At 41.2% G+C, this 27,017-nt stretch overlaps 2 protein-coding genes across 8 annotated transcripts in view; one reads left to right on the top strand and one right to left on the bottom strand.

The window, feature by feature from the left end:
• Positions 1-23,381, bottom strand: part of cdkn1cb (cyclin dependent kinase inhibitor 1Cb) — a 27,017-nt gene extending 3,636 nt beyond the window's left edge. Inside the window, exon 1 of one of the 2 annotated variants that reach the window (XM_058075220.1) lies at positions 23,269-23,381. In XM_058075220.1, coding sequence (XP_057931203.1) covers positions 23,269-23,330 — 62 coding nt within the window. In that variant the 5' untranslated portion in view covers positions 23,331-23,381. Of the gene's footprint in view, positions 1-530; positions 17,740-23,268 lie in introns of those variants that run through there. The other variant, XM_058075219.1, reaches the window with a different exon arrangement.
• si:ch211-272n13.3 (ankyrin repeat domain-containing protein 26) lies at positions 1,434-27,017 on the top strand. 6 transcript variants are annotated; one of them, XM_058075213.1, is made up of 42 exons: positions 1,435-1,941; positions 2,554-2,668; positions 2,752-2,925; positions 3,009-3,115; positions 3,191-3,328; positions 3,436-3,596; positions 4,111-4,147; positions 4,238-4,310; positions 4,415-4,466; positions 4,799-6,039; positions 6,941-7,112; positions 7,767-7,810; positions 7,907-7,994; positions 8,802-8,897; positions 9,643-9,722; positions 9,840-9,933; positions 10,017-10,061; positions 10,138-10,362; positions 10,433-10,519; positions 10,602-10,654; positions 12,455-13,150; positions 13,506-13,690; positions 13,769-13,957; positions 14,602-14,632; positions 14,709-14,850; positions 14,924-15,137; positions 15,216-15,399; positions 15,482-15,628; positions 16,168-16,630; positions 16,704-17,209; positions 17,292-17,444; positions 18,795-18,970; positions 19,042-19,135; positions 19,657-19,734; positions 20,254-20,388; positions 20,489-20,601; positions 20,796-20,946; positions 21,814-22,026; positions 22,563-22,786; positions 22,859-23,069; positions 23,720-23,765; positions 23,835-27,017. In XM_058075213.1, exons 1-42 carry the CDS (start codon positions 1,742-1,744, stop codon positions 23,963-23,965), a joined length of 7,764 nt encoding a protein of 2,587 aa, XP_057931196.1. In that variant the 5' UTR covers positions 1,435-1,741; the 3' UTR covers positions 23,966-27,017. The 6 variants fall into 6 exon arrangements, with proteins under 6 accessions (XP_057931195.1, XP_057931199.1, XP_057931196.1 ...); XM_058075212.1 differs by having other exon boundaries at positions 1,434-1,941; positions 9,870-9,933; positions 22,563-23,069; XM_058075218.1 differs by lacking the exon at positions 4,799-6,039 and adding an exon at positions 4,672-4,712 and having other exon boundaries at positions 22,563-23,069; positions 23,835-27,016.

Below are 27,017 nucleotides of genomic sequence, written 5' to 3'. Positions count from 1 at the left end.
GAATTATGGTATACATGGTGCTATAGCGCCCTCTAGCGGCTGTCAGTGGGATTACTGTGTGGTGCTATGGTTTCCTTTCGTGGCCAATGTGTGAATAATGATGGGGTCTGCATCTATCTAGGTCTCTCTCTTTATTAAAATGGAAAAATGCTGCAAAATGATGAGAATACTAAACTATATAAGTTAATAAAGACATTTAACACATTCTAAAAATGCATTTTCATGCAGTTCTGAAACATATGTTGACCTGCATTGGGTTGGTTTATGCATATTAGATCCATCAAAGTGGAGCCTTCGTCTTTTAATTCTTCTTTCTATATGCAGCCCTTGGTGGAAAAAGTATGGACACCCCTAACTAAAAACTCAACACTTTAAATGCAAGATTTGGAAGGTGAGGCGTAGACTATACAGCCCCAAAAGCAGGGAGCAACCATTAGGTATTTCACACACACACACACACACACACACACACACACACACACACACACACACACACACACACCACCTCCAGCCTGAACAAACTATTTCACCTTTTGATGTGAGGAGGCGGCCTGCAGGCAACACCACAAAGCTTTTGGCAAGCAGGATGGGTGGTCATTTGATCCCACACCGTTCCACGCGAGCCCTGTAAAACTACAGCCTTTTAAGGCGGGGAACACCGGGCTCAGACACACCCAGCTGGAAGTGGTTTCCTGAATGAGTTAGCTTCTGTTTCCTAGTTAATGACCCACTCCGCCAAATTATATATGAGTGTGCTTGTAAGTATATCTTCTTGAGCAGACAATGGGTTCTGAATCTCGAGCTGAGACCCTCTGAATGGAAAAGGAGAAAATAAAAAAAAGGTATATAAAATGGATTAGAATTCAGAAGTCCACAATAAATACATTTTTTTAGTTTGTAGTGTCATTTGTCCGTTCTAGAAGGTCTGACCCCAAAATAAATCTTTCAGGGAGGTGAAGTCAAAATAAACAAGGAGGTTGCCAAGAGGCCTACAGCAAAACTGAAAGAGCTGTAGGATTTTTGGAAAGTAGTGGCTGTGTAGTAAATGTACATACATACATACATCCTTATGCATGCTTACTTTACAGCCTCTTCACTAGAGCATCAGGCTTGTCGTTTTCAGGTGACCTGGTGTACAAATACAGTGTGTATATAATTATTTGCTCCTGTCCATTTTCCTGCTGTGAAAGCTCTTATTTCCTCATTGACAGAATTGTACTATAGTCTAAAAGTGTTGTACTTTATCATGCCGTAGATGCTTACTTAATTAAATTATATATTTTAATGTTTTTGTTAATTTTTTTCTCAGTTTAATGTAACATTTGTTTTGTTGCCGGTGGTTTTACAACTTTGAAACAGAACGTGTAATAATAGGGGGTCCCATTCTTGAACACAGGATGGCGCTATACCCCCAAATAGCTGGACAACCAGGAGAAGAAGAACCCTATTACTCACACATGCGCAATAGCTCACTATCGCTAAGGCGCCGCTTGTGGCGGTCCCCTTGGCTCATTTGGAACATTCCATTCAAACACAAATAATTAATACCTTCCAAGGACGCTAAAGTGTCTGATAATACATCGGCGGGACTTTGTTTCGCGTCGCCACATCAAACTATGTCATACTCCGGGGATATTTTCCAAGGGTAATCCGCTTTAGACGTCTTATTTGTCTGGGATATGAGAGCGCTTAAGTAGCAGTACAGTAGCGGCACTGAAGAGTCGCCTCGTCCGTGGGCACCATGAAGAAATTATTCAGCTTTTCCAAGAGGAAACAATCACCATCTGGTACACCCAACAGAGGAAACGTAGTCTCTGTCGGCTACGAAGTGAAAGAAAAGGACCTGGGAAAGTTTCACAAGGCTGCCTGGAAGGGAGATGTGTCCAAGCTGGAGCATCTTGTAAAAAGCAATGACATCAATCAGGTTGACAAGCAGAACAGGTCAGTAAGGGGTTGGAGCGCCACTTGTTGATATTATATTCATCTTAATTGTTCTGGGCTCCACTATTATTAATATTCTGCATGACAGTCAAAAGACTGCTGTACCATAACATGATTATTGAATGTAATAGTAGTGTAATATTTATGCTGGTCAAAGGTTCCCTACACAATGTGTACACTTGTCAAAGATCCTTTATATGAACAGGTGCGCTGCTCTGCTGTTCATTTACAGACGGACTACAAACATTCATTAATTCGTTTTCTACCGCTTATCCTTAAGAGGGTCGAGGGCATGCTGGGGCATATCCCAGCTGTCTTTGGGGGAGAGGCGGGGTACACCCTGGACTGGTGGCCAGCCAATCACAGGGCACATATAGACAAACAACCATTCACACTCACATTCATACCTATGGACAATTTGGAGTCACCAATTAACCTAGTATGCATGTTTTTTGGTGGGAGGAAATGGGAGTATCCGGAGAAAACCCACATACACAAGGGGAGAACATGCTGTTCTCCGAGCTGTGTCGCCTGTGCGCTAACCACAGACCTGTTTTTCAAAAATCTAATCCTCTATATGACAAAAGTGTTCTGCAAATTTTTCTCTTACAGGACAGCATTACACATTGCTTGCGCCAGTGGAAATTCTGAGGTGGTGAAGTTCTTAGTGGAGAAAAAAGCCAAGCTCAATTTATGTGACAATGAAAATAGGACGGCCTTAATAAAGGTAACCCTCCACATGATACAATTAGATCATCATCGTTGGCGGTTTTCCTGCTGATTCGTGATAATTCTGCTCCATTTTATCAGGCAGTGCAAGGCCAGCATGATGTAATTGTGAACATCCTGCTGGAAAACAATGCAGATCCCAACCTGATGGATGTGAATGGCAACACGGCTTTACACTTGGCATCCAGCATGCCATCCATCTCCACTGTTGACATCTTGGTGAAGCATGATGCTGACATCAATGTTCACAACAAGGTGATATATCGTATAGATTCTGAAAGCTGTGTCTCTTTTTTATCCTTTTGAGTGTGGATTTTTCCCTCTAATCTCATTTTTAGGAGGGTCTTTCACCGCTGACTGTATCAGTCCAGGAAGACCACCTAGATGTGACAGAGTTTCTGTTGAAGAATGGAGCCGATGTTAATAACTTGGATAAAGACCAAAGGTTGGCGACAACACAATGATACACCAATAATACATTTGCAATACATAGCATATATTTGTTTCACTCAACCTCAAGGTCTCCATTAATGATCGCCGCTGGCAGTGGACATATCAGCATGGTGCGAATGCTCCTGCAGTTTGATGCCGATATTACCCTTAAGGATAACAAAGGACAATCAGCTGAGGACTACGCAGCCATAGAAAGCCATCATCCGTAAGTTTGTCTTCTTGAGCTGCACGGAACAGGACCTGACCTAAGGGAAACTCACATGTATGGAACCTCAGCAAATGGTGACATTCAGTTTCTCCACTTTCTTGTAGTTGTGCCCTCCTCATTGCTGAGCACGGTACCGAAAGACACCGGGTGGCCTCCCTGTCTTATCCAGGTCCAAGTAAAAATAAGGCAAAATCAGAGATGGGCAATCCTTCCCGAGGCGTCAACACTGGCCTCTCTGTAGGAGGACCAGCCTTGGACATAGATGGTGAGGTGTTAACTTAATACAAGATCTTGGTAAATACAATGAAATGTTAAGGTACCATCCACTATGGTTGAAACACCAATTGAAGTGTACCCTAAAAGGTAAATAAAGTAAACAAATAATTCAAACATGGTTTGCCAGACAAAAAAGCAAAAATATGTTGTCTTGCTCGTGTTAGCCAAGATGGCAGTGTAAACAAACTGTACCCATTTTGAACACCAACCAAGTGGGTGAACACAAACCAAGGCAAAATTTTAGCAAAAAATTTGGATGTTTACCAAAACACTGGAGTAGACGTTAGCTGAGTTATCACTTTTCGGAATAGTGTCGTCCTCACACCAGTGTAGTCCTCGCACCACTGCGGGGGCCTGCCCCACTATTTGAGAAATACGACAACACCTTTTTCCAATTTTATATTCGGTTCAAAATCCTACTTTGTGGGAGCATTTAAAGGTTGTCACGTATGTTTTGTTGTCTTGTGTCTGTCTTGTTTTAAGAGGTATCTGTATTGTTGCAGATTTTGAGGATAATTCTCAGGCTGAGTCACTAAGTCGGTAAGCTCCTGCTGTTTTTTTCTCATCAATATCCACTACATTAAATTACTGCAGCCCCGCTTAGGCCTTTCATTGCTATCTTCTTTTAAGGATCTCCAAAAAAGGCGGCACTGATGAATGGGCTTCATCGGAGGACGACTGTGAATCACTTGTAGAGGAAAAGGTTGGTTTAATCAATATTTATTTTTAGAAGTGCATTCAGCTATTTTGCATATGTAGTTTTTGATTTACCAACTTAATATGGCTTACATTTACTTTGTTTCCCAGACCCCACCAAAGATGAACCTTAGGAAAATGCTAGAAATCAAACAAGGAAAAGGTACCTTTGCATATATTATTTGTAGAGACCTTCCGTTTTTAACTTTTTATAGCAACTGTTTTTGTAACCCTCGTAGCCTTTGCAGTGCTTGATAAATCCATGAGCGGTTCAGAATCTGAGAGTGACAATAGCGCCCCGAGAGTCTCATCCAATATACCCCTGAAGCCCCCAGTAGAACCCTCACCTCTTCCTTTCCTTTCCCAAGCCTCCCAGATGAGCTCTACCCCTCTCCCCATCTACTCAAAGGTAACATGTCTGTTTATTCTTCTATTACTTTCCTTTGACATCATTCCTCTCCTTTTTCCCCTCCTTTCTAAATACTTAAAAACAAGCCGAGCGTCTTTCAAGCAAAGGTCAGCCATTAGCACAGCTGTCAGGAAGTCAGTCCAGTTCGGAATCTGATGCCCAAAGCTCAGAAGATGAGGGCTCTGACGAGGAGGAAGATGATGATGATGATGAGGAGGAGGAGGAGGAAGCTGACGAGGAAAGCAGTGATGAGGAAAGTGAAGAGGTAGAAGAGGAGGACTCTTCTTTGGCTTCTGTTCAGTCCAATTCATCTGTAGAAGATGTGCAAAAGCTGGATGCGTGTGGTGATGGCAGAAAAGCTCAGAATTGTGACCCTATGAACAGCGCTTTGGATGAGCCTCAGGAGAATTCAGAAGTCGACCAGGATTGCAGGATTGTGTCGGCCGTAAGAGTTGAATCCAAATATTCCGATGAGGATGACAACATCGGGAGGGAACTGAGTCGAGACATCATTCAGACAGTTCTTGATGCACTTCCAGCTTCCAGTCAAACAAATGTGGTACTTGAAGGTGAGAGAGCTTCTGATGATGGCGGTGAGGATGGCAGCTCAAACAAAGAAGAAAAACGCAGATCGTCATGGGGATCCTCCTTAGAGGAATCCGACAATGACGGCTCAGCAAAAGAGCCCACCAAGGAGTCATCACATTCAAATAAAGGTAGTAACTCACCACAAAAATTCAACAACAATGAACGGATACCACCTGAAGCAACACCCAAGTGTAAGAGTAGACTGGCTACAGATGCCGAAGATTGGGATTGGGATTCTCCATCTGAAAATGATGATGCACAAGCTGCTGGAGGAAGCGCAAAAGTCACTCCAGAGGGACAGCTTTTTGGAGGCATCCCCATTCTATCAGAACTTGAGGACGACGACAATACTGGAAACCAACAATCCAAGGACAAAGAAAGTAGCAATAATAGCTGTGCTGATAAGGTGAAGGACTGTGGGGATCCACAAAGCCCATCAGATAAGATGGTGGTCCAAGTAAATCTCTCCAGACTTCCGGAGACGGCCATTGAAGCAGATGAAAAGTGTATCAGTGATGGCTATAATACGTCCCTACATAATGGAGGTAGCAAAGTTACAAAGGAAGAGAATCCGCCCATCAATGCTGATGTCGCCGTAGGTCGACGTCATTCACGTGAAAGCCTCTTTTCTGAAGCATTGCCCCACACAGACATCGATGATGTTGATTTGGACTCAACCGATGAGGTAGAGAGCTTGATGCATGCAGAGGACAGACACATTAAAGGTGTCACCGTCCAGGTACAACTGCTAAGTAGTATTAGTTCTATCATCTTGGGCACAGGTGTCAAACTCAGGCCCGGGGGCCAAATCCGGCTTGTGCTGCAATTTCATGCAGCCCTCGGAAGTGTTTGGAAAATAGCATTGAGTTGGCCCGCCTCACAGACCTTATAAACAAAATGCTTACAGCGATCTTAGTAAGTCAGCGATTCCTCTGTTATAAACTGCTCCTCTGACATTTTTATTTTAAAAGTGGAAACAATATTCAGACCAAAAGTCACAATAATTCAACTGTACATGACAAAAAACTGCTAGCACTAAAATATTAAATAAAATATGAAGAGGCAAGTATGACACAATACACGTGCAATATCGCACCTGTACAATATGTACAATATGACACCTTGAATGATGTAAGGCAGGTAAAAGTGATCATTTTAACAACAGCAAAACATGCTGCCCAATCCACAGATACAAACTCTTCCGGGTTAAACATCTCATAGATTATGATGTTTTTGTGTTGATATAAAATAGTGTAGCTTTTGCATAGAAATTGAGAAAATGTGATCAATCAACAATCACTTCACACACACAACAAACCAACCAACTATGCCAAAAAGCCATAATCATACTGTATATATTGGAAAGTATACATTTAAAGCAGGAATGAACGGACACAAAATAATGCACACACACCCCACTCCAATGTAAAAAAAAATGTCCATGTGGGTGGGGGTAATGTCCAGTTCGGCCTACAGTAGGTATTGAGTTTTGGCCCCCTGTGTGATGGAGTTTGACACCCATGATCTTGCATATGGAATTTTCAGCTGTGGGTTTCTGGATTCTGTACTTTTCCTCTCATTATTCTCCCTGTTTGCTCACCACCAGTTAAGTTATCTCATCAGCACATGTTTCTACGCAGAAAGAGGAGCCCAGTGATGCTGAGAGTCATGATAGTGACAATGAAGAGGAGGAAGAACAAGAACAGGAGGCAGAAGAGGAAATCTCAGGTGACGAGCCCGAGGGAAGCGGAGACCTCCTACATGCCACTCAAGACGTTCCTGAAAGAGATGTTCCCAAAGATATGAAAAGAGGTAATTCATGCCACTAAAGTATCTGACCAAAGTGAGTATACACACCTCAGTATTCAAGCATTATATTCTATCCTGTTAAGGGACAATACTATAGAAACTAAATACATAAAGTAGTCACCGTACAGCTTGTACAGCAGTTACTGGGATACTTTTCCACCCGTCCATGAGGACATCACTTATGGAGCTGGTGGGTGTTAGACACCCTGCGCTCATCCACCCTCCTTGCTTCCACTTGATGAAACCCACAGGTTCTCAAGTGGGTTCAGGTGTGGCTGAGACATACTTGGCCACTCCATCACCTTCTTCTGCAAGCATCTTGCTGTTGTGTTTGGTGTCCTTATCATGTTATCGTGTTTCACAATGTTCTAGTACATGTTGGAATTCCTCTCAGCAGCACTCGTCAATTTTCAGTGGATATTATGTTTATGATGCTATGCAAGATGTACATTACCTACTCTAAAGTACATCCATGTTTTATTTCTGTAGCATTGTCAAAAGAGTATTATCATTATGTGTTGTTCTCACTTTCGTGATATACTATACATGATCGGAGAATAGATATTCTCAAGAAAATTGTGTGAAACCATCACTTAGAAGTTCACATTGCCGTTACATGTGATATATATATGATCATCATGAACCTATTATGTCCAGATTTGGGCCTAGAGAAGGAAGAGGAAGATTCTTGGGATTCCGAGGTAGAGTGTAAAAAAAAACAAACACACAGATATACGTACTGTACGTTGTTGCATCAAAGGTTGTGTATGCAATATTTTCCTCTCTTTTAATACTAGCATGAAGACCATAATGAAGATAATAAGAGCATGCAAGTGGAGAATCAAGAGGAGATGTCTGGAGACACAGAAGAAAAATTAGAAGAAGGTAAGTTATTATTAGGGTGGTCGGATACTATTGGCCAGGGGTAATTATCCACCTGATATCAGCGCTGTTTAAAAATCATACATATAAAGCCTGCATCGAGCACTGAGCGTAGAAGTAAATGTACTTACTTTCATTAAGCGTCTTTCTTCATATGATTTTAAGTTCACGCCTCTCGTTTATACATTCATACATATACTGATACATTTGGGAAACAGTTAGGTACCAAAAACTATATATCTGATCTTCTCAGATGGCTATGAGCTACATTGGTCCCACACAGTATTGAAAAAAACATTTCCAAAAATAAAGAAAAATGACATAATTCATTGATTATTCATTAATCAATTAATTATTATAAATTTGCCTTAATTGCATCTTAACCTATGTATCTAAGATGCGTATAAAATTATTTACCAAAAGAAGATTTGCGATAATTGAGTTAACTGGACAAACTGTGATTAGTAGCAATTAAATATTGTAATCTATCTACCTGGTGAATTATATCAAAAAATAAAAGACAGTGTCAAATCCTTCTGTGGCAGCCCAGTCGTTTTTGTTTTGTTTTGTTTTTTTGTACACTACAGTATTTTTTGTAAAGCCTGCCACAAATACATCAATGTTTCGGCAACCATTGTATGGAATGTGATTGGCTGGCGACCAGCTGGCACATGACCCTTATGAAGACATTATAGAAAATGGATGGATGGATATTTTCATTGCCTTCTAATCATTTCAAGCATCATTTCATGCTGCAGAATCAGGTTTGGGACACTGATTACTTACTCAAAACTACCATTTATTTCATAGATTTGTTGTATACTCCTTCATTTTTAAGAGGAGGCAAGTGGATGCAGGAGCCTTGGTGGAGTAGAGGTGGGCTAAGAGACCGCCTGGGAGAGGAGGGTAGGAACGGAATGGTCACCATGCTCATTTTAGGCCGCATGTTATCTGTGCAATGTGTCTGTCCATTTGTCTCCCAATTAACACTCAACAGATGTCAGCATGCAGCATGCATTATTACACACAGCACATCAGCCTGCTGAACCTGCACTTCAAAACGTGCTGTAAAGAAATTGTTATTCTTTTGAAATGAAAGTCTAAAAAGTAGATCTGATCGTTTTTCTTTCAAGAACATCGCAGCTAATAATTCAATGAACACAACAGCAAGAAAGTCTGGCAGGTTAACATCATTCATTCAGCAGAATTGTCTTGGTAGTATAGTAGTACCTGGTACACAATGTGTGTCACTCTGCAACAAGCACAACATAAAGTAGGATTAAAAGCATTTCATTTTATGCTGATTAAATGTGAGTTCATGTGCATGGGAATGCTCGTCTTGTGCACTCATTGCAACATTTTGCATGAATGTTTTTCTATATACTTTACAATGTAGTTTTTAGCTCATCAGCTCAGTAGTGTGTATCTGTGTATCAGTGTATGTGACACTCCAATTTAAAAAAAATGTATTGACTAAAACCTTTACCAATGCTTTGCCAAAAAAGAAACCAACTTTTGCTGCTAAAGTGACCCTCGAGGAGTAAAGTGATATTACAAGACAATCCAGAGCATGCTTGTTTGGGCTTTACTGCAACGGCTGACATAATTATCAACTTTAATAAACTGAAATGGCTGTGTCTTGTAAAAACAGGACTTCCTTCTGATTTGGCCGAAAATAAACGTAATAATGATACTGAAGGTGCTCAGAAGGACGACAGTACACAAAAAGAGGTAAGGTCACCACTACTAAATAGGTATCTTTTCCTTCTATAGGTATTTGGTTTGGTGTGCTTTTTCTATCTTTCTGCCGCTGTAACATCTAAATTTCCCCAAATTTTCCCCCTAAAGTACAATCTAATATCATTTTTAAACCACAAGAGTGAAGAGACCAAATGGGGACTGCTTTTGAGCAAATGTGAAGGGAAAAGCAAGGAAAAGACAGGTGAGGGACAGCAGTCCAACAAGTTATATGAATACATACGTACATGCGTGATTGTCTTTTACATCTTTCTATATCCTCTACAGACTTGATGGAAGAACTTGGTTTGGGAGAATTTGACTATGCTGAAGGTCACTTGTGATTTTTCAACACCAAACTGGGCTTAACATAAACGTTAGCTTACTTAAGGTAATTTTTTTTCAACAGATACATCTGACTGGGATACATCCAGCAATGCCAGTAAGCGGAGTCTCCCTGGATGCACCAAAAGGTCCCCAACACCTGAAGTCCCAGAATGCTCCAGTAAGCAGAAAGCGGTGTCCCCACAAGTGCCCATTGCTACGCCCAGGAAACTCGGCACTGAAGATGAACGAGCCCTCGCTCCTCATCCCCAACCTCGTACAAAGAAGATGGCGCCTCAAGACAGTGACAGTAAGCTTCAGGCAGGTCTTTCAAACAATATGCAATCACATCGTTTCATTTCAATCACTTCATCATTTAGAATCAGACTGGGACCAAGACAGTTTATCTTCATCATGCAATGAGGCCAATACTGACAATCACCAGGCTCAGATAGCAGTTAGTGCAGGTAAGAAAAACATTTTTAAACTATCCTTATGTGTACATTCTTTTTTTTTCTTTTTTTTAATAAAGACTCTATCTGATCTTAGGCTCCCCGGATCTCCTAGAAAAGGCAAGCGAGGACGAGGACCAGCAACAGCAGGTGACAGCATCACCAAAACAATACTATTTTAAAGCTGTTGTGAAACACAACAACTTTACAAGACAATCATGACTGTAAATGACATTGGAAGACATATTAGCACATATGTAATACAGATATCCTTACGGTTTTATCAGCATTAGGCAAACGCTCAATGACTTATGAATAATTAGATGCTAAGTCCCGCCCATGCCCAGTTTGATGCTGGTTTTCAACCAATCTTGCTCAAATTTGTGCCTGTCAGTCCCTTCAAGGTTTGTACCAAATTCACAGATGGTGTGGCTGAACACGTTAAAGCTACAGTTGGTGCTTTGTGTAGTACATTGACTTGGTGTGAGAAATTTCAAGTCAGTCTGACCAGTGTGGGTCCAACTTTGGAGTTAAATAAGAGCACCACCGTGTGGCGTATACAGAAAAATAAAAGTCTCTCTATACTTTTTTTTTCTGACAAATACGCCACAGTGTGAGAGCATGTTTTGACAAATGTTCACGCTTTTGTGTGCAGCTGTTCAGTAGTAGGAGCAGAGGGGTGCTGATGTCACAACTTCAAATTAAAACGTACTACGATATAATATACTGGCTGGACTCATGGATCAGGCCACTCCTACTAAAGGAGAAAATGGCATATGCAGCTATAATAGCTTTGCACAAGTTAGAATTAGGGACAAATTAGGGAACATATTGTCTTAAAAAGATCAGTTAAGATTTGGGGGCACCTAATGGGTGTTGTTCAACCCCTGTATGACCAATATATTTAAGATATCCATCTTAAAAGGGACCTATTATGCTTTTTTCACTTTTCTGACATATAAATGTAGTTGGAATTTTGTATTCTCGTGGTAAACGATTCCAAAGTTTCAGCTAATGAGGTCTGCGCATTTGGAAGTGAGCCCTTAACGGTTTCAAAAAGCTTCATAAAACTGCCCCTTTTTGGTGTCACAGAGGGGCGGACTTCCTTATATGGTCGTGTCTGTAAGCCAGATAAGCACTCCACCCTTACCCAAACTCTGCTCCTCTGTTTACTTGCCACATGTGTACAATACCTAACAATGCCACTATCAGGCGCAACTGGTTGGAGTTTGTTACCAGCAAAAGAAATGCATTTTAATCTGTCAACGGCATTTCACACTGAACTGTTTTGTGAACATGAGCAAGTATGCAGCTGGACTAGCTGATGACTTTGCAACGTTACCTACTTCGTGTGGACTGAGCAAGCCGAAAGTAACAATTTATCAGTGTCCAGTATCAGTTGGTGGCCACATTTGGTAAAAAAAAAAAAAAAAGCTAAAATGCAAAAGCTACTTACCATTGAGAGATGTCTTAAAGTAACCTCTTTTCTTGAGACTGTCTTGAGACCTCAGACTGTTCAGTCTCTACTTGTACGGATTTGGGATCCAAGTCGACATTTTAAATCGGCATTTATTATCAACTCCTATAAACTTAGCGGCCCCATCCGAAAGTGTTTCTATGCATGCAAGAGTGTGACCAACCACGGCGGAGTGGCTGTGCCTGGTGGCGGGGCATGGGTGGAATACATTGAAACAGACCGTTTTTACGGGAACCACAAAATCCAAAGAAATACAGCCGAATAGGTGCAGATTCTGGATGAACTAAAAAGCTTTCTGTGCTGGTTATCGTAGCTGCTCTATAGGAGTCCACAACTCAATACAAAGGGCAGAAAAATTAGTATAAGAGGTCCCCTTTAACTCTTCTGTCTATCATTGGTATTGAAAGATAATTGTGAAATTCCTTTTTTTGGTCTTTTTCTTGTTTTGTCATTTTCCAACCATGCCATCCAAGGACAAAGATGATGCATTAGAGTCATGCGACCCATGCACGCCCTGCCATATGGGCTCTGATGGTGGAGATGATCACGATCAGCAGAGTCCAGAAGGGACGACTAACGATGCAGTTCTACCTGAGACGCAGTGTGAGAATCTCTGGGAAGAGGTTGAGAAAATGGAAGCAAAACCCACCTTTTTTAACGTTGCCGGAGATTTAAAGGAGGCCACCTCTGCAGATGAAGAGTCAAGTGATGAAGAGGAAGGGGAGGTGATTTTACGGCCCACAGCTAGAGCAAGGAGGCTGGTCCTCCTTTCTGTGCCCGAACAGAAAGAGTCTGGATCAGAAGATTCACAGTCCCCTGACAATTCCCTGAACGAGAAGATACCAGACTTTCAGCTCCCTGAAGAACCAGAAGAAGAACCCATCCTCAGTGAGTCAGCACAAGCCCTCGCAGCACAGGAAGGCAGTATTACCACATTTAATGAGACCAACCCTGAACCTTGTCACAACGTTCAAGCAGAAGAACCTGAGAAGAGCCTCACCAGCTCTGACAGGAAACCAAAAGAGCTTTCCAAGTCCCAGTCTGTTTTGCCAAGCAGACTTTCAGCATCTCTTCCTATTGATTCTGATGAAGACTCTAAAGAGGACATGTTTGAGCACGAGAAAGATGAAGATTGTCCTGAAAGTCAAGAAGGAAAATTCCAAAAAGAGGTAGAAGATGCAGTCACTCCTGTGACTGTCTCATCTTATTTTGTGGCCAGCCTTAACTCTGGACAAAGAAACTTTTCTCATTTTTTTGTGTGATATGGCACTTTTTAGTCCCCATTCTGTGTTGAAAAGAGTGTATGCTGGTTCACAGAACGCCTCATAAACTGTAGGCTAGTGCATCCTGCATGGACTTTGCATGTATGTTCACACCTACTAGAAGTCTGCTTCTTTGTGCGTCTCTGTCAAGTAGAGTTAGTCGGGTGTTAGGTCTCCAAAGAGACTCAATTATGCATGACAGGGGACGAGATGTGCAAAACTATCTTAACACCGGCCATATCCTCTATTCTCTTCTTCTCAGGTTGTCAAAGACACTGTGAAGGGGGCTGTTTCAATGAAAACCATCAGTGAGTACAGTGACACAAGTAGAAGAACTTCAGAGGAACTCACCAATAAGAAACCTGCGACTAGGTCAGTGAGTTCCAAAGAGTCGTCAAGACAAGTTGAGGCTTCTCAACAAGCACAGCCGCCTACAACTTTTGAGAGGTGTGCACAAAAGTCTAAACTTATCTCTTGTAATTGCGTTTGTGAAGTTGTTGACTAGTCTGTTTTTTTTCTCTATAGCAGCAGCAGAGCATTGGTGGAATCACAACTCTCATGTCAGCGCACCTCCAACATTGGCAAAGCAAAAACACCGTCCGGAGAGAAGCCGACGGCGGTGGGCAAGACCCATGGAACCCCTCAGACTGACAACAGAGAGCTCTCTGTGTTTGACGACAGCACTTTGAGTGACATATCGGACGATGAAGGGAGGTACGTATGCGGCATTAGCTGGCCTCTTATATTTATGCATACTGGCAGTCCTTGTGTTGTGGCGTTCATGGTTACGTACACACACCTATTATTTAATACAGTACAAAAAGATGAAAAGCTAGTTACATGTATGCAGCGGAAGAATACAAAGTTGGTGTCGGTTCGCTGATGAAGGATGTCACTTTCATTTTTTTAGACAGATTTCAGGCAGATCCTTCTGATGGCAATGTGCCAAAGAAAATGAAGTGAAAAGTGCGAGCAATGCCGATCATCATTGGCTGCATCCCCCATCATAATCCTGAGGATAAACTTGTATGAATCTTTGAACATGTGAAAGGATGTGCTCTTATGAAATGGACAGTGATAATTAAAGCAGCATAGTGGTGTCATTATTGAGATGTCCTCCTCGCAATAAGCCTGTCTCCCTCCTCCCTTGCAACACCTCTTATAGTGTGCAAGACAGCTACAGGGTTAAATTGTTCTTACTATTCAATGTAATTCTTGTATTTCACCCTTTTTTTCTGGATTTTCATGTGTACAGTTACACAATAAATCCATCATAGGAATGCAACTCGTAGATAGATCGAGGGCTTTCTGTATACTAGTCATCGGTTGTCACAATAATGTTTTTGTTCTGGCAACAGGTGCCAAAGTGGAGAAGAAGAGAAAAAACAGGTAACGGCTTCTTTTTTGAGAATGATACTGTAATACTTGTATATGAAATGCATTTTATGACTCCATTTTCATTCAGAAACTCAAAGGATTGGAGATGTCCGAAGATCTGGATGAGCTCAATTCGTCATCTGACATGACCACAGATGACTCTGACTTTGCCACTCCAGGCCATGGATGTGGCTCACTCTTCATCCAGAACCTGGACTCAGTCACAGCAGGTACATTTTTTTTAAGTCATTAAAAACTCTATCGTAGCCACAGACACTCCCTCACTTTCTGCTTATTCCACAGACTCCAGAAGCATGGTGAAGCTGCAGAACATTTTCCATAACTATGAGCGCTCCATTCACAAGGCCAAAAGCCGCCACGCCTACTTTGCAGACAAGGTGAGCCTTCTTGAAACGGAGAAGGTGCAGCTGAGAAGCTCGCTGGACGAGATCAAAGACATTAAAGCTGTTTTGGAGCGCAGCCGGCTAGAATTGCAGACCGAAGTCACAAACCTCAAGTAAGTGTATTCTGCTGCAAATTTAATGGACCGTCTTTGACACCTCACATGCTTTGCCACATCATGTTTGCATTTTAGATTTCAGCTAAGACAGGAGCAGGAAAACAGCCATAATGCCACCATGATGTACAACACCACCGGCGACAAGCTGAGGAGGACAGAGGAGCAGCGGCAGGTGGAGGTTCAGGAAAAACAGAAAGTGGAGCTCAGTCTCAGAAACCTGGAGCTGGAGATGCGAATACTGCTGAACAGCAAGAAACAGGTACAACCCAACCACATGGGTATTTTAACGAGATGCTGTGAGTGGTCTGCTCACAGGGACAGTTTGTGTGTCACCCACCCAGCTCGAGGAGGACCACAGTCAGACCCAGACTCTGTTGGCTCAGGAGCGAAGCGCACGGACGGTGCTAGAGAATCTGCTAAACAGTCACGTGCGCAAGCAGCAGGAGATAGAGGAGGAGAACAAGAGGAACATAAGCAAGAGTAACGAGGTCATTCCTTGAATGGACTTTTGTGGTTTGTGCAGAATACTGTTAGCGCAAGCACCAACTATCTTAAAAATATGTAGTGTTTTATATGGTATTTGTTGAAAAATTATTTCCCCTAAAAACTTGAAATGACACAGAATAATTGTTTTTGATTGTTTCTTCAAGGTTCTGACTGTATGACATATTGAAAAATATTTTATATAATTTAAATTTCACTGTTGGTGTAATGGTACACATTGCTGCCTTTTGTGCCAATGGCATGACCTTGATTCCCTCCCAGCGCCCCTATGCCCAGCCATTGGAAATGTCCAGTGCCAGTACCAAGCCCTGATAAATGGGAGGGTTGGGTCTGGAAGGTCATTTCTGTGTATTCATGAAATGTAAATAATAGCTATCTGACTTTATTTTTATATAGAAATGTGTTATTATGTTTACTGAGATGAGCGAAAGTAAGAATGCTTTGAAAAATACTGGTACTTATGTGCATACTAGACATAATGTTGAACATTGTATTACTAAATTATGTATTTCATCATTCACAGGCCTTGTCTCAGCTCACCGAGGCCAGTGACAGGGAGCGTGAACTACTCCAGCAGATTTCCATATTTCAGGAGCAGCTGAGCACGCTCAGAACAGACCTTGAAAGTTCCCAGGCCAGCAGCAGCATCAAGCAGAGAGACCTCCAGGAGGAGAATAAGGCCCTCAAGGAGCAACTGGACGAGGCGCGGCGATCTCTCAAAGACAACAGCGACACCTTGAACCAAAGCGTCCTGGACTTCAACAACCAAACGGCCACCTTGAAGTCTGAGTTGACTGTGACCGCGACGCGCCTGGAGAATGAGCGCCAGTCCCGTGAGACGATGGCGGTGGAATTGGAGTCAGTCCGCACTCGCTTGACCGTGGCTCTACAAGAGGCGGAGCGTTGCATGGCAGCTCGGTCGGACACAGAGAAAGCTCTACTGTGGGAGAAAGAGGAACATCATCGTCTTAAAGACAGGCTCTCAAGTTAGTATGAGTTTAGTTTTCAGACTTTTGATTATTCTTGTGGTCCCGACACTGACTCCATATATCTCCACAGGTGACGCTTCCAGCCAGCATGAAGCAGTCAGCAGCCTCTCTCAGAAGCTGGCCAAGGCAGAGGCGCAGGCAAACAGCTTGGAGAACCAGGCCCATCAGGCCGCGCTGCAGCTGACGGAGAAGAACCTCCTGATGAACACAATGCAGCGTGAGAACGACCAGATAGCTGCACGCGTGAAAGACCTAGAAGCCGCTTTGCATGCCGAGAAGGAGCTGGTCAGTCGGGCCAGTGCGCGCCAGGAGGCCACACAGGAGCGCGTAGCCCAATCCCAAAGTGAAGTCATGTTGCTACGGCAACAGCTGGAAGAAGCCCAAAACAAAGGTGTTGCAAAGGAGAATGCTGTGACAGACGCCCAGAAGAGTTTCACTGACATTTTGTCCAAGCTTCGCTCAGACTGTGAGCAGAGAATACAGCTGGTACAGGACAGCAATCAGAATCTGGACGCGAAGAATCTGGAGCTTCGAGAACGCATCCACCAATTAGAGGAGGAGAAAAATGATAGAGAAGTAAGATCAACTCCCTAAGATGATTTTTTTTAGCAATTTAAACTTTGAACAAAATTGTTCTTTGGGTTTTGTCCTGGCACAGGCTAAACAAAGGCAGCTGCAGCAGGACTTGGCAGACTCGTTAAAGAAGCTGTCAATGTGTGAAGCTTCTCTGGAGATCAACACCAGATATCGTAATGACCTGGAGGAAGAGAAGACTCGGCTCCTAAAAGACGTGGACAAACTACAAGGAAAGGTAGAGACACCTTAGAGCAGGGATCTCAAACTGAGACTTGGCCACATCAGGTTTTCCAGAAAAAAAAAACGCATTTATTAAAAACAGAAAAATATACAAACTTTTTCAGTGCTTTGGTTCCGATTTTCTACAATAAAAGCGCTGATAAAACATTCCACTGTTCTCAAATATCTTAATTTTTATTTTTCTGCACAAAATAAGATGAAAAATAAACAAATCAAGAATAAAGAAAATCAATGAATCAGTAATAAATAAATATAATAATAATAATAAAATGGTAAATAATACAAACTTAAGAAACCACATATAGTTGGTGGGTAGACAAATTATTTTTTCCAGATTAAAATTAACAAAGCATTATTAGAGCCCTGTAGACATGACAAAACACGACTATAGTCACATTTATACTCTTTTTATTTACAACATATTGCGCAACTGCAGGGTCTTGAGACACATGCTAACTCGCAAACTAGAGAGCTAGCGACCTAAACGCTAGCCTTCAAGTTATTTCCTTTAAACTTAAATAGCCCAAAACTTACCACTTCCACACGGATAGGGAGGATAACTATTAACAGTTATTTAACCTTTAACATGAACATTAATCAAACGTAATAATTTTTTCTGGGTACATCATACCATACAGCATCCATATCAAACTTGCACGGGCTGCACTAACATTAAACTTTCATATCAAGGCGGGGGCCTCAAACTAGTGTCCTGCGGGTCACATTTGGCCCGCGGGCCGCGTGTTTGAGACCCCTGCCTTAGAGATACCTTGTGTTTGCTTCTTTAACACCTACTGTAAGTCACTCACATTGTACACGAAAACATGTAGAACATATCAAATACACTAATAAAAATATGAAACAAAATAATTAAAATTAAATCTTAATAAAAACTAACTTTTATCACTGGTTGGCTTGCACACTGGAAAGGGTGTTGCAAAAAGAGAGAGAGGGAGTTTCAATAATAACACCACTACGCTGATTAGTTATCACTGTCCATTGTCACCATTATCACCGTCCAGGCATAGATCCTTTTCACATTCAAAGACACTCTAGCATCCTTATCCCTGATGGCTATCGCAGCCAATGTTGATCAGCGTTTGTCCACTTTCGGAGTATTTTATGATATCTAATTTCACTTGACTTTTCACTTTCCTTTTCTTTGACATTCATCCCCCGTTTATTACAATTAATTGGTTCTCATCCCGGCCTCAAGAAGTGAATTCTTCACATTCTCCAAATTCTTCAGTTTTTCTGTATGTGGCCCTTTGGACACACCCTTCAATTAACAGCTTTTTTTAAATGATGTGCACATTGGTGATGTGACGTCTGCTCTGTCATGCAGCTGGAGGAAAGAGAAGTGCAGTACTTACAAGCTGAGAAACACACCAGCGAGCTCAGAACTCGTCTGGATGAAAAAGACAAAGAATTCTGCACCGCAGTTCAGAAACAGCAGGAAGCGCTGTCTGCTGCAGCTGCCTCCGACACCACTGTCAAACAGTTGGAAGAGGCTGTGCAAAGGTAAACACTTTACAATGCACGGCACGGACCGTGCTTTGACATGTTTCTGATATTGTGTAAAATCACGCTAGGCTAGAGATTGAGAACGTCAGGCTGGAGGCTACCGCAAAGCAACAGTCCAACAAACTGGACACACTTCAGAAATGCTCTGAGGAGGCGGCCAAGGTGAGCTCTATAAATATAACAATCTTCGTTATAGTTACAGTTATAGTTGTACTGTATACACACCATTGTATACAGCAGCTTACCAATATCTTAAAGCACATTGTCCTTGTCCCATTTTAAGAAATTTACTTTTTTCCCAGCTCTCTGACAGTCCAAATGGAGGAATGGTTGGTGTTGTGGTTTTAGTTGTCCTGTACTTTGTCTGAGTGTGTCTTTTAGATTTTTTTTTTTAACGAATGCAATTCAGTAATCCTTCTGTGGTTTCTTGAGGAAATGTATCATTATTATGATGCAAACAATCAATAAATATAGCAACTATGTACTTGGAAAGTATTTATCTTGAAGGCCTTACTACTCCTTTCACCTGATTTTGGTTTCTGGGGTCTTTAAGTCTGCTTCGATTCAAGCTGCATGGTGCATGTTACAGTTTAGTAAGAGTCCGCTGAACTCGTTGAAAGTACATTTCAAAACAACAGTCATTTCTACATATAAATGTTGAGTTTTTTTGCACGTCTCAATAGGTCAGAGGTCATTTGGAGGGTTTGGTGACAAACCTCCAAAGTAGTAAGATGACATTAGAAGACCAACTCAGTAAAGAGGTGAGTGCTTTTCTCCTTAAACCAGGATTGTCTAAACCTTTACATACAGAAATGTTTAAGGTTGTGTTTTGGGCACTTTAGTATCATTCTTCATAATTAGAAATAAAAAAACACCCTCCCTATCAGACTATTGCTATTACACGATTGAATTCAACCTCGCTAGGATGTATGAGAAGTCTGCAATCATTTGGTATCTATAATTATTTTCGGCATTATTCCCATTATTAAAAAAAAAAATTCACGTTCATATTTGTGGGTGTCATTTTTCATTGGATTTACCATACATTATTTCCTATGGGAAGAATTGCCTGAGCTTTTGTCTGACCTTTGGAGTGAAAAATTCCAAAAGGTTCCACTGTAGTGAATTTTAGGTTCATTCTGAAATTTCACCCAAATGCCTAACTTTTGCACGGAATGTATGTCAGGAGCCAATAAAAATGAACTCCTGTCCACACTACTGATTTAAACTCTTACACTCATTTGCTCTTTTAATTTTTTTTCTAATTTTTTGTTTTTAAGGTGCAGAAGCAAAGCTTTCTGTCAAATAGTGCCCAAGACTCTCAGGCCATGTGGGAGGAAGAGCTAAAAAGTCGCTCCAAGCTTGGACTGCGTCTGACGGAGCTTGAAAAGGAGAAAGGGGAACTCAGCAGCCAGGTTAATTAACAAAGGCTATCAAACACTCAGTGAATGGCTGATGGCATGCCTGTTGAAAATAAATGTTACTCATCCCTCGTTGGAAAAATTATACTTCCAGATGGAATTGGAGAAGAAGAAAGCCAAGAAAGTGGCAGAGCAGAAGAAGGCTGCTGACTCTCGTCTGCAACAAGAAATGGAGAGGAACACGGCTCTCCAAAAAGAAATGTACAGGTGACTTCATCTCTTCCCTGCATTCGTCTCAGCTGTAGAAGTCGATCCTGTCGAGTGTTTGTATAGGTGTAAAAATATGCTTTTTAAGAGTGAGTAATGGTATTGTGTTAGATTCCAGTGTGTTTATTAACTTGAGCTTTCAAAATATTGCTTAATGAAATAGTTTGCTGACTAGTTTATGCTAATTCATTTAGGCTGCGAACTTTACTGAAGACTGCTAAGAAGAAGCTGCGGGATCAGGAAAGAGGCGCCGGAGCAGAATTTTCCTCTCCAATGAGCAGTCTCAGGGTGGAACTGGGAAGACACACCCAGGCTGATGGGGCTTTTGAAGGGAGGAGGGAAAAGGTATGTCCATTTAATGCATTACTTTTTTTTAATTTTATTTGGGCAAATATATATGAAACATTACAGTGCTTTTCTTACATCAATCAAAATATAACTTTCCATTATTTCTGATCACAAGCCCAAAAGGAGTAGGCTGAAGCAAAAGCTTATAAATGCCTACCTCTTTTTGCAAGATATAATCATGTTAATGCCACAGTCTTGTTTTCCCCTGTTATTATTATCATTGTAATATTATTATTGTTATTATCATTATTACCATTATTATTGTTGTTATTATCACCATTATTATTGTTATTATTATCACCATTATTATAATCATCATTAATATTACCATTTTCATCATTATTGTTGTAACAATTTTTAGATTTTTTTTTAATTATTTAATTTAAATTTAATTTTTTAAATTTAATTTTACATTGCTTCTTGTAGAGTGCTGTATCATTCCATCTGTTGTTTTCTGAAATCCGCAGTATTTGTGCTTTTATTGTCAATTTATTAGCCCACTTTTTCCCCCTACGTGTAACATTTACATATCATTTTCTGGATTGCATGTGTCTAATCTTGTGCATTAAAAAACAAGAACTTGAGACTGTGTCTGAACAGGTGACCAACCCAAACATCAGTTTCTTCTTGTTAAGCCCTACCTTGAGGTTTTTAAGACGTGCTTTTTAGTTTGTGTGTGTCTAGTCTTGTGCATTAAAAAGCAAGGTTTTAGGTCTGTGCTCAAACCGATGAGCAGCTCCAGCCCCAGTCTTCACTTGCTGTGCCTAATCTGGGTTGTTTGTTTGCATTGTAACTGACTCTCTCATTGTACTTCTACATCTTCTGATGTTTCTTATTCCTTCCTGAATGCAAAACTGTCACTAGGTGAATGACCTGCAAGGGGAGCTAGAGAGAGGTGGGTATCAAGGCGGCCCCTTGGACAGGAGGCTGCTGGCAGAGGAGGTACAGAACCTTAAACGCAGAGTGGAGTCCTCCCAGGTGGAGCAGAGGCAGATGGAGCATTACCGCATTGAGATAGAGGAGAAGGCCCGGCAGGAAATAAGACAGAAACTACAGGAAGTCAACCTCTTCTTACAGGTAAGATAACACAGAATGGATAAACATTGTTGGTAAGTATGTTGCACGTAAAGGTACTGTAATGTAGGGCTGCACGATTCTGCAAAAAAAGGGACGATTTGCACACACACACACACACACACACCGTATTCAGAGCCATGTGCTTTTGTTTTAAAAGAAATCTCACTTTTGTTGTTATTACCGATATCATTACCTCCCTTGTTCTGCTTTCAAGAGACTTCCACTGGTCTTTTTGCCATTCGTCATAGGAGGTCAGTGTTTGTGATGCAGCTCATTAAGTCACATTTTTTAAAAAATCGTCCATCTTTAGAAATGACATCGCGTGTTAGTGTGCATAGAGGTCAGGCCTTTTTTCTACAGCCCTACTGCACTGTATGTATTGTATTGTATCTTCAATCACTGGCCACTTTATTAGCTTCGCCTCTCTCCTCACATGAGATTCAATAGAATTATCAGACCTTGATAAAAACAAAAGATTAGTCTTGATTGACACTACCTGTGTCTGCCTGTCCATAAATATATACTCAATGTTTCAGTCCCAGGCAGCAACCCAGGAAGCACAGGACCAGATTAAAGCCGCCAATGAAGCTAGCCTGCGCCTAAAAATCCAAGAGCTGGAGAGCGAACTGACTCGAACCAGAAACGTCCAGCATGACACCCTCAACCAGAGAGAATCCACGCGTTCTGAACTGGAGCGATACAAAGAACTGTACAGAGAGGAGCAGAAGCTCCGCAAGTCCCTGTCTGCTGATTTAAAAAGGTCTGAAAGTAGAACACGTCTGAAACCGCTTGACTCGATACAACTCAATACAATGTACTCATATCTGTTCAGGACAAATCATCAGCTCACAGAAACCAGCTCCAGGTTGGTGAATGAGCACAGCAGGTCTCTCATCGCCTCCACGGGACCACAAGGGTGCGTGGGATCCCTGACTTCAACAGCCGGCACACTGGGAAGTCCATACAGGGGTTTTACCTCAAGACTGCTCAGTCCTTCTGTGGCTGAAGGACAGGGCAGCAGTGTGGAGGACTACTTAGCCATGGTATGTCACAATAATATATACATTAATACGCACAAAGTGCTCAAGCTACACATAATAATCCTAGTAACGAACGGGTTCGCAAAAAATAAAATGCTGGCATCACATTGACTCAATCACTCTAAAAGCACTTTGAGTGCCTTGAAAAGAGTTAAGTCTAATAATTATTATTATTAATATATTTTAGATGTGTCAGTCCTACCTTTGATGCCTTGAAAAGAAATGTCTGTCATAGTATCTGAAGCTGAAGTTCTTTCGATACATAATGTAGTTTTTGGTATGTGTGCATACAACCGTGGATTCAGAAATGACATATTTGCTCATGTTCATGGGACAGCCAGGCTTTGTTGAGTCATATAGAGTTATCATTTCATAGCCTTTGATTGGTCAAAGGAGATCATTCAAACTGACCAATGTGTTTTTTAAGATGGAGGCGGGTGTAAAGGAAAATGACTGTGACAAATTGAGCATTAGGCTGCACAGGGAGGAGATGACCACTAGGTGTCACTGTTTAGAAAGCTAGAAGTACATCAACGGGCCACATACAGAAAAAATTAAAGGATGCATTTTGTACATTGAAGAGGCTAAAAACCAGTCCAGTGTAGGTCAATATACTGCACTACTCACAACTTACTAGATGTCGCTTTCTTCAGATGCAGCGTCAGTTGGATAGAAGCATATCAAGAGAACTAAATAAAGGTGAGAGGAAACGCATCACATCATGATCCCGGTGTGTCTGTGTGACCGTGTTTTGTTTCCTACTTTTAGCCTCAACGGAACTTGACATCTCCTTGGCCCGCATGTCTCCCGTGGGCTCTGCTTCCAGGGTGGAGCTGGACCCCGTTAGCAGAGCAAAGCAGCAGTACTTGGAGGTCCTGAAGAAGAACCATGAGGTCTAAGAACCACTAGGGATAGGATAGTCTCGGCAGTAAACCTTTGAGGTAGACATGACTTACAGGGCAAGAACTTACAGGGAAAAATCGACTGACCTCATCTGGAGGGGGGGATTCACACGTAAACAGAATGCACATTGCACTTAAGCACTCGGGAAGTGGTTGGCCATACTCTTAGATGCACTCATTCGGTTTGATAAGATCCAATACGTAAATATCAATCATTAAGAGATCTTATTAGATGGAATATGTATCTACTGTCATGTTGTGGCTGATCAGTACATGTACGCTAGGTACACCATATACTGGATGTTGCCTCATTAAAGGGCATCTTTAGCATGAGTTTGTAATCAGGAGCATACAGTATAGTTCTCAGTACAGTTCCCATCCGGCTTTGATTCATTGACTGTTTTTCAGTATGATTTATATGTCACTATACATTTAGCCTTTTTTGGGACGTGCCATCAAATGGTGAAATATTGTCTTGCTTTATGCTTTAGGTGTATTTATGGTGCGTTTTATGAAAGCTGAAAGTACTATTTGTCCATGTCAAAACAAAAGAAGTAGATATTTAATCATATCACTGAGCATTTTTGCAGTACCGCATAATTGTCCATCACTCTGCTGCATACTGAATTGATTGTAGTTACCATACATATAATTTATGGTTTTTAAGAAAGCAATATAGGAATATGAATACAGTATATCAACAGAAGCCTGGAACTAAAACTGTAAAACGGCGACCTTGAACTGCAAAGCCAATAAAGAAATTGGCATATTTCCTGGTTTAAAATGTTAATTTCTTTATTATTATTATATTACATATTTGTCAATGGGCGGCGTGGCGGTCGAGTGGTTAGCGCGTAGACCTCACAGCTAAGGGACGAGGGTTCAGTTCCGCCCTCGGCCAACTCTGTGTGGAGTTTGCATGTTCTCCCCGTACATGCGTGGGTTTTCTCCGGGTACTCCGGTTTCCTCCCACATTCCAAAAACATGCTAGGTTAATTGGCTACTCCAAATTGTCCATAGGTATGAATGTGAGTGTGAATGGTTGTTTGTCTATATGTGCCCTGGGATTGGCTGGTGACCAGTCCAGGGTGTACCCGGCCTCTCGCGCCAAGACAGCTGGGATAGGCTCCAGCCCCCCCGTGACCCTCGTGAGGAAATAGCGGTGGAAAATGAATGAATATTTGTCAATGTTCAAATAAAACAAAATTATATATTTTTAATGATAGCAGCTGAGAATTAAACTTTTAAGGATAAGAATCAAGGATATTTTGGTAAAAGCAATATATAGGGATATAATTAATGCTGTATATCAACAGAAGTGTGAATATAAAACAGCAACTATGACCTTACAAAGCCAATAAAAATGGCCATATTCATTTGTTGAAAATGTCAGTTTCATTATTATTGCATTATATCACCACATCACAACCAAAAATAAAGAATTCCTATGGTTGTTAAGAGAGCATAAATATTTACGACACGGCCTGAATGACTTAGTTCATGACTCCAGATTGCAGGTGTCCCGTTTTCCTTATGAGGAAAAAAAAACATTTCCATCAATATTTCATATCTTGTCCGCCCCTCATTAGTTGTATTTTCATATATTTCACAAATACTGTAAAAGAAAGAAGGTATGCGGCGGTTAAAACAACTATTCCCCTCACTTATTCAAATGAGACAACTTGCGTCTTTTCCCGGCTTTGATCCCCCCTCAGTGCGTCAGCCTCAAATGTTAGATATTCAAATGTGGTCACATTTTATTTTGGTTTGCTTTACAGCAGATGGGCACATCTGACAGACTTGACTATTAAATGTTATTATTTTTCTTTTTCCCTTCCCCCTCCCGAATAGATGCCACTTCATAGATGTAAGACACGTAAAGCTTCTTTTGATTGAGGAGGTTATGAGCATCACATGAACGTGCAGGCAAGCATACAAATAGACACGTTGTGAATTAAAGAAGAAAAGGAGTTGAAAGGCCTGTTTTTGAGAAGTTCTGATGGTTAAGAATGAAAGTCTCGTAGTCAGGTCGTCTGTTGTCTGTGATGCCCAGTCAAAAAAAAAACAGACACAATTGTCCACAGGGGCAATTTTTTTTGGAAGTCTTGTCATGTATGAATGCATTTATCAAACTTTTTACTGCTGCTTTAATGATGCTCAGTAGTAGGAACGTTTGTTCATTTTATTTTAATAATCTACATCTCGCTTTAACTCCTTCAGGTTCAACTTTAAAGGGGCCCTGTCCTGCACACTTTCCAGACTTATGTTCAGTGGTGTAAAAAGTGTTTAATTTCCAATTCCTAATTTTTTAGATAATCAAATTGAAATATGTATTAGTCAATGACAACACAAAATGCAGTTTTGAAATGCAACTTTTTATTTTTGAGGGAGAGAAAGAAATCCAAACCTACATGGCCCTGTGTGGAAAAAGTGCTACTAAACCCAATAACTGGTTGGGCCACCCTTAGCAGCAACAACTGCAATCAAGCGTTTGCAACAACTTGTGTTGAGTCTCTTACAGTGCCGCGAAGGAATAGGAATAAGCCACTCCAAATTTTTCATTTTGTTTCTCTTCAGCCATTCAGAGGTGGACTTGCTGGACTTGTTTTGGATCATTGTCCTGTTGCAGAACCCAAGTTGGTTTCAGCTTGAGGTAACAAAAAGATGGCCAGACATTTTCCATCAGGATTTTTTGTTAGACAACAGGATTATTGGTTCCATTAATCATAACAAGTCTTCCAGGTCCTGAAGCAACAATTAAGCCCAGACCATCACGCTACCACCACCATATTTTACTGTTGCTATGATGTTCTTTTTCTGAACTGCGGCGTTACTTTTACACTAGATGTAATGGGACACACACTTTCCGAAATGGTGCTGATTGAAATTACAGAGGAAAACACTAATACCATAAATAATAGAAAGTGTGCAGCTGCAGTATTCATGGATCTGACAAAAGCCTTCAATACCTTCAATCATGACATCCTAATAACTAAATTAGAAAGGTATGGAATAAGAGAATTAGTCTTGAATTGGGTCCAAAGCTACT

Source organism: Doryrhamphus excisus, chromosome 6, assembly GCF_030265055.1.
Source record: "Doryrhamphus excisus isolate RoL2022-K1 chromosome 6, RoL_Dexc_1.0, whole genome shotgun sequence".
In the NCBI taxonomy this organism is placed as follows: Eukaryota; Metazoa; Chordata; class Actinopteri; order Syngnathiformes; family Syngnathidae; genus Doryrhamphus; species Doryrhamphus excisus.
This window is presented reverse-complemented; position numbering and strand designations above follow the sequence as displayed.

Bases quoted from the DNA above. Each gene is read 5' to 3' on its own strand.
- si:ch211-272n13.3 (XM_058075212.1), top strand. From the start codon at position 1,742: ATGAAGAAATTATTCAGCTTTTCCAAGAGGAAACAATCACCATCTGGT. The intron at 7,811-7,906 runs GTAGAGTGTAAA...TTTTAATACTAG, and splicing joins AAGATTCTTGGGATTCCGAG to CATGAAGACCATAATGAAGA. The intron at 10,520-10,601 runs GTAAGAAAAACA...ATCTGATCTTAG, and splicing joins TCAGATAGCAGTTAGTGCAG to GCTCCCCGGATCTCCTAGAA.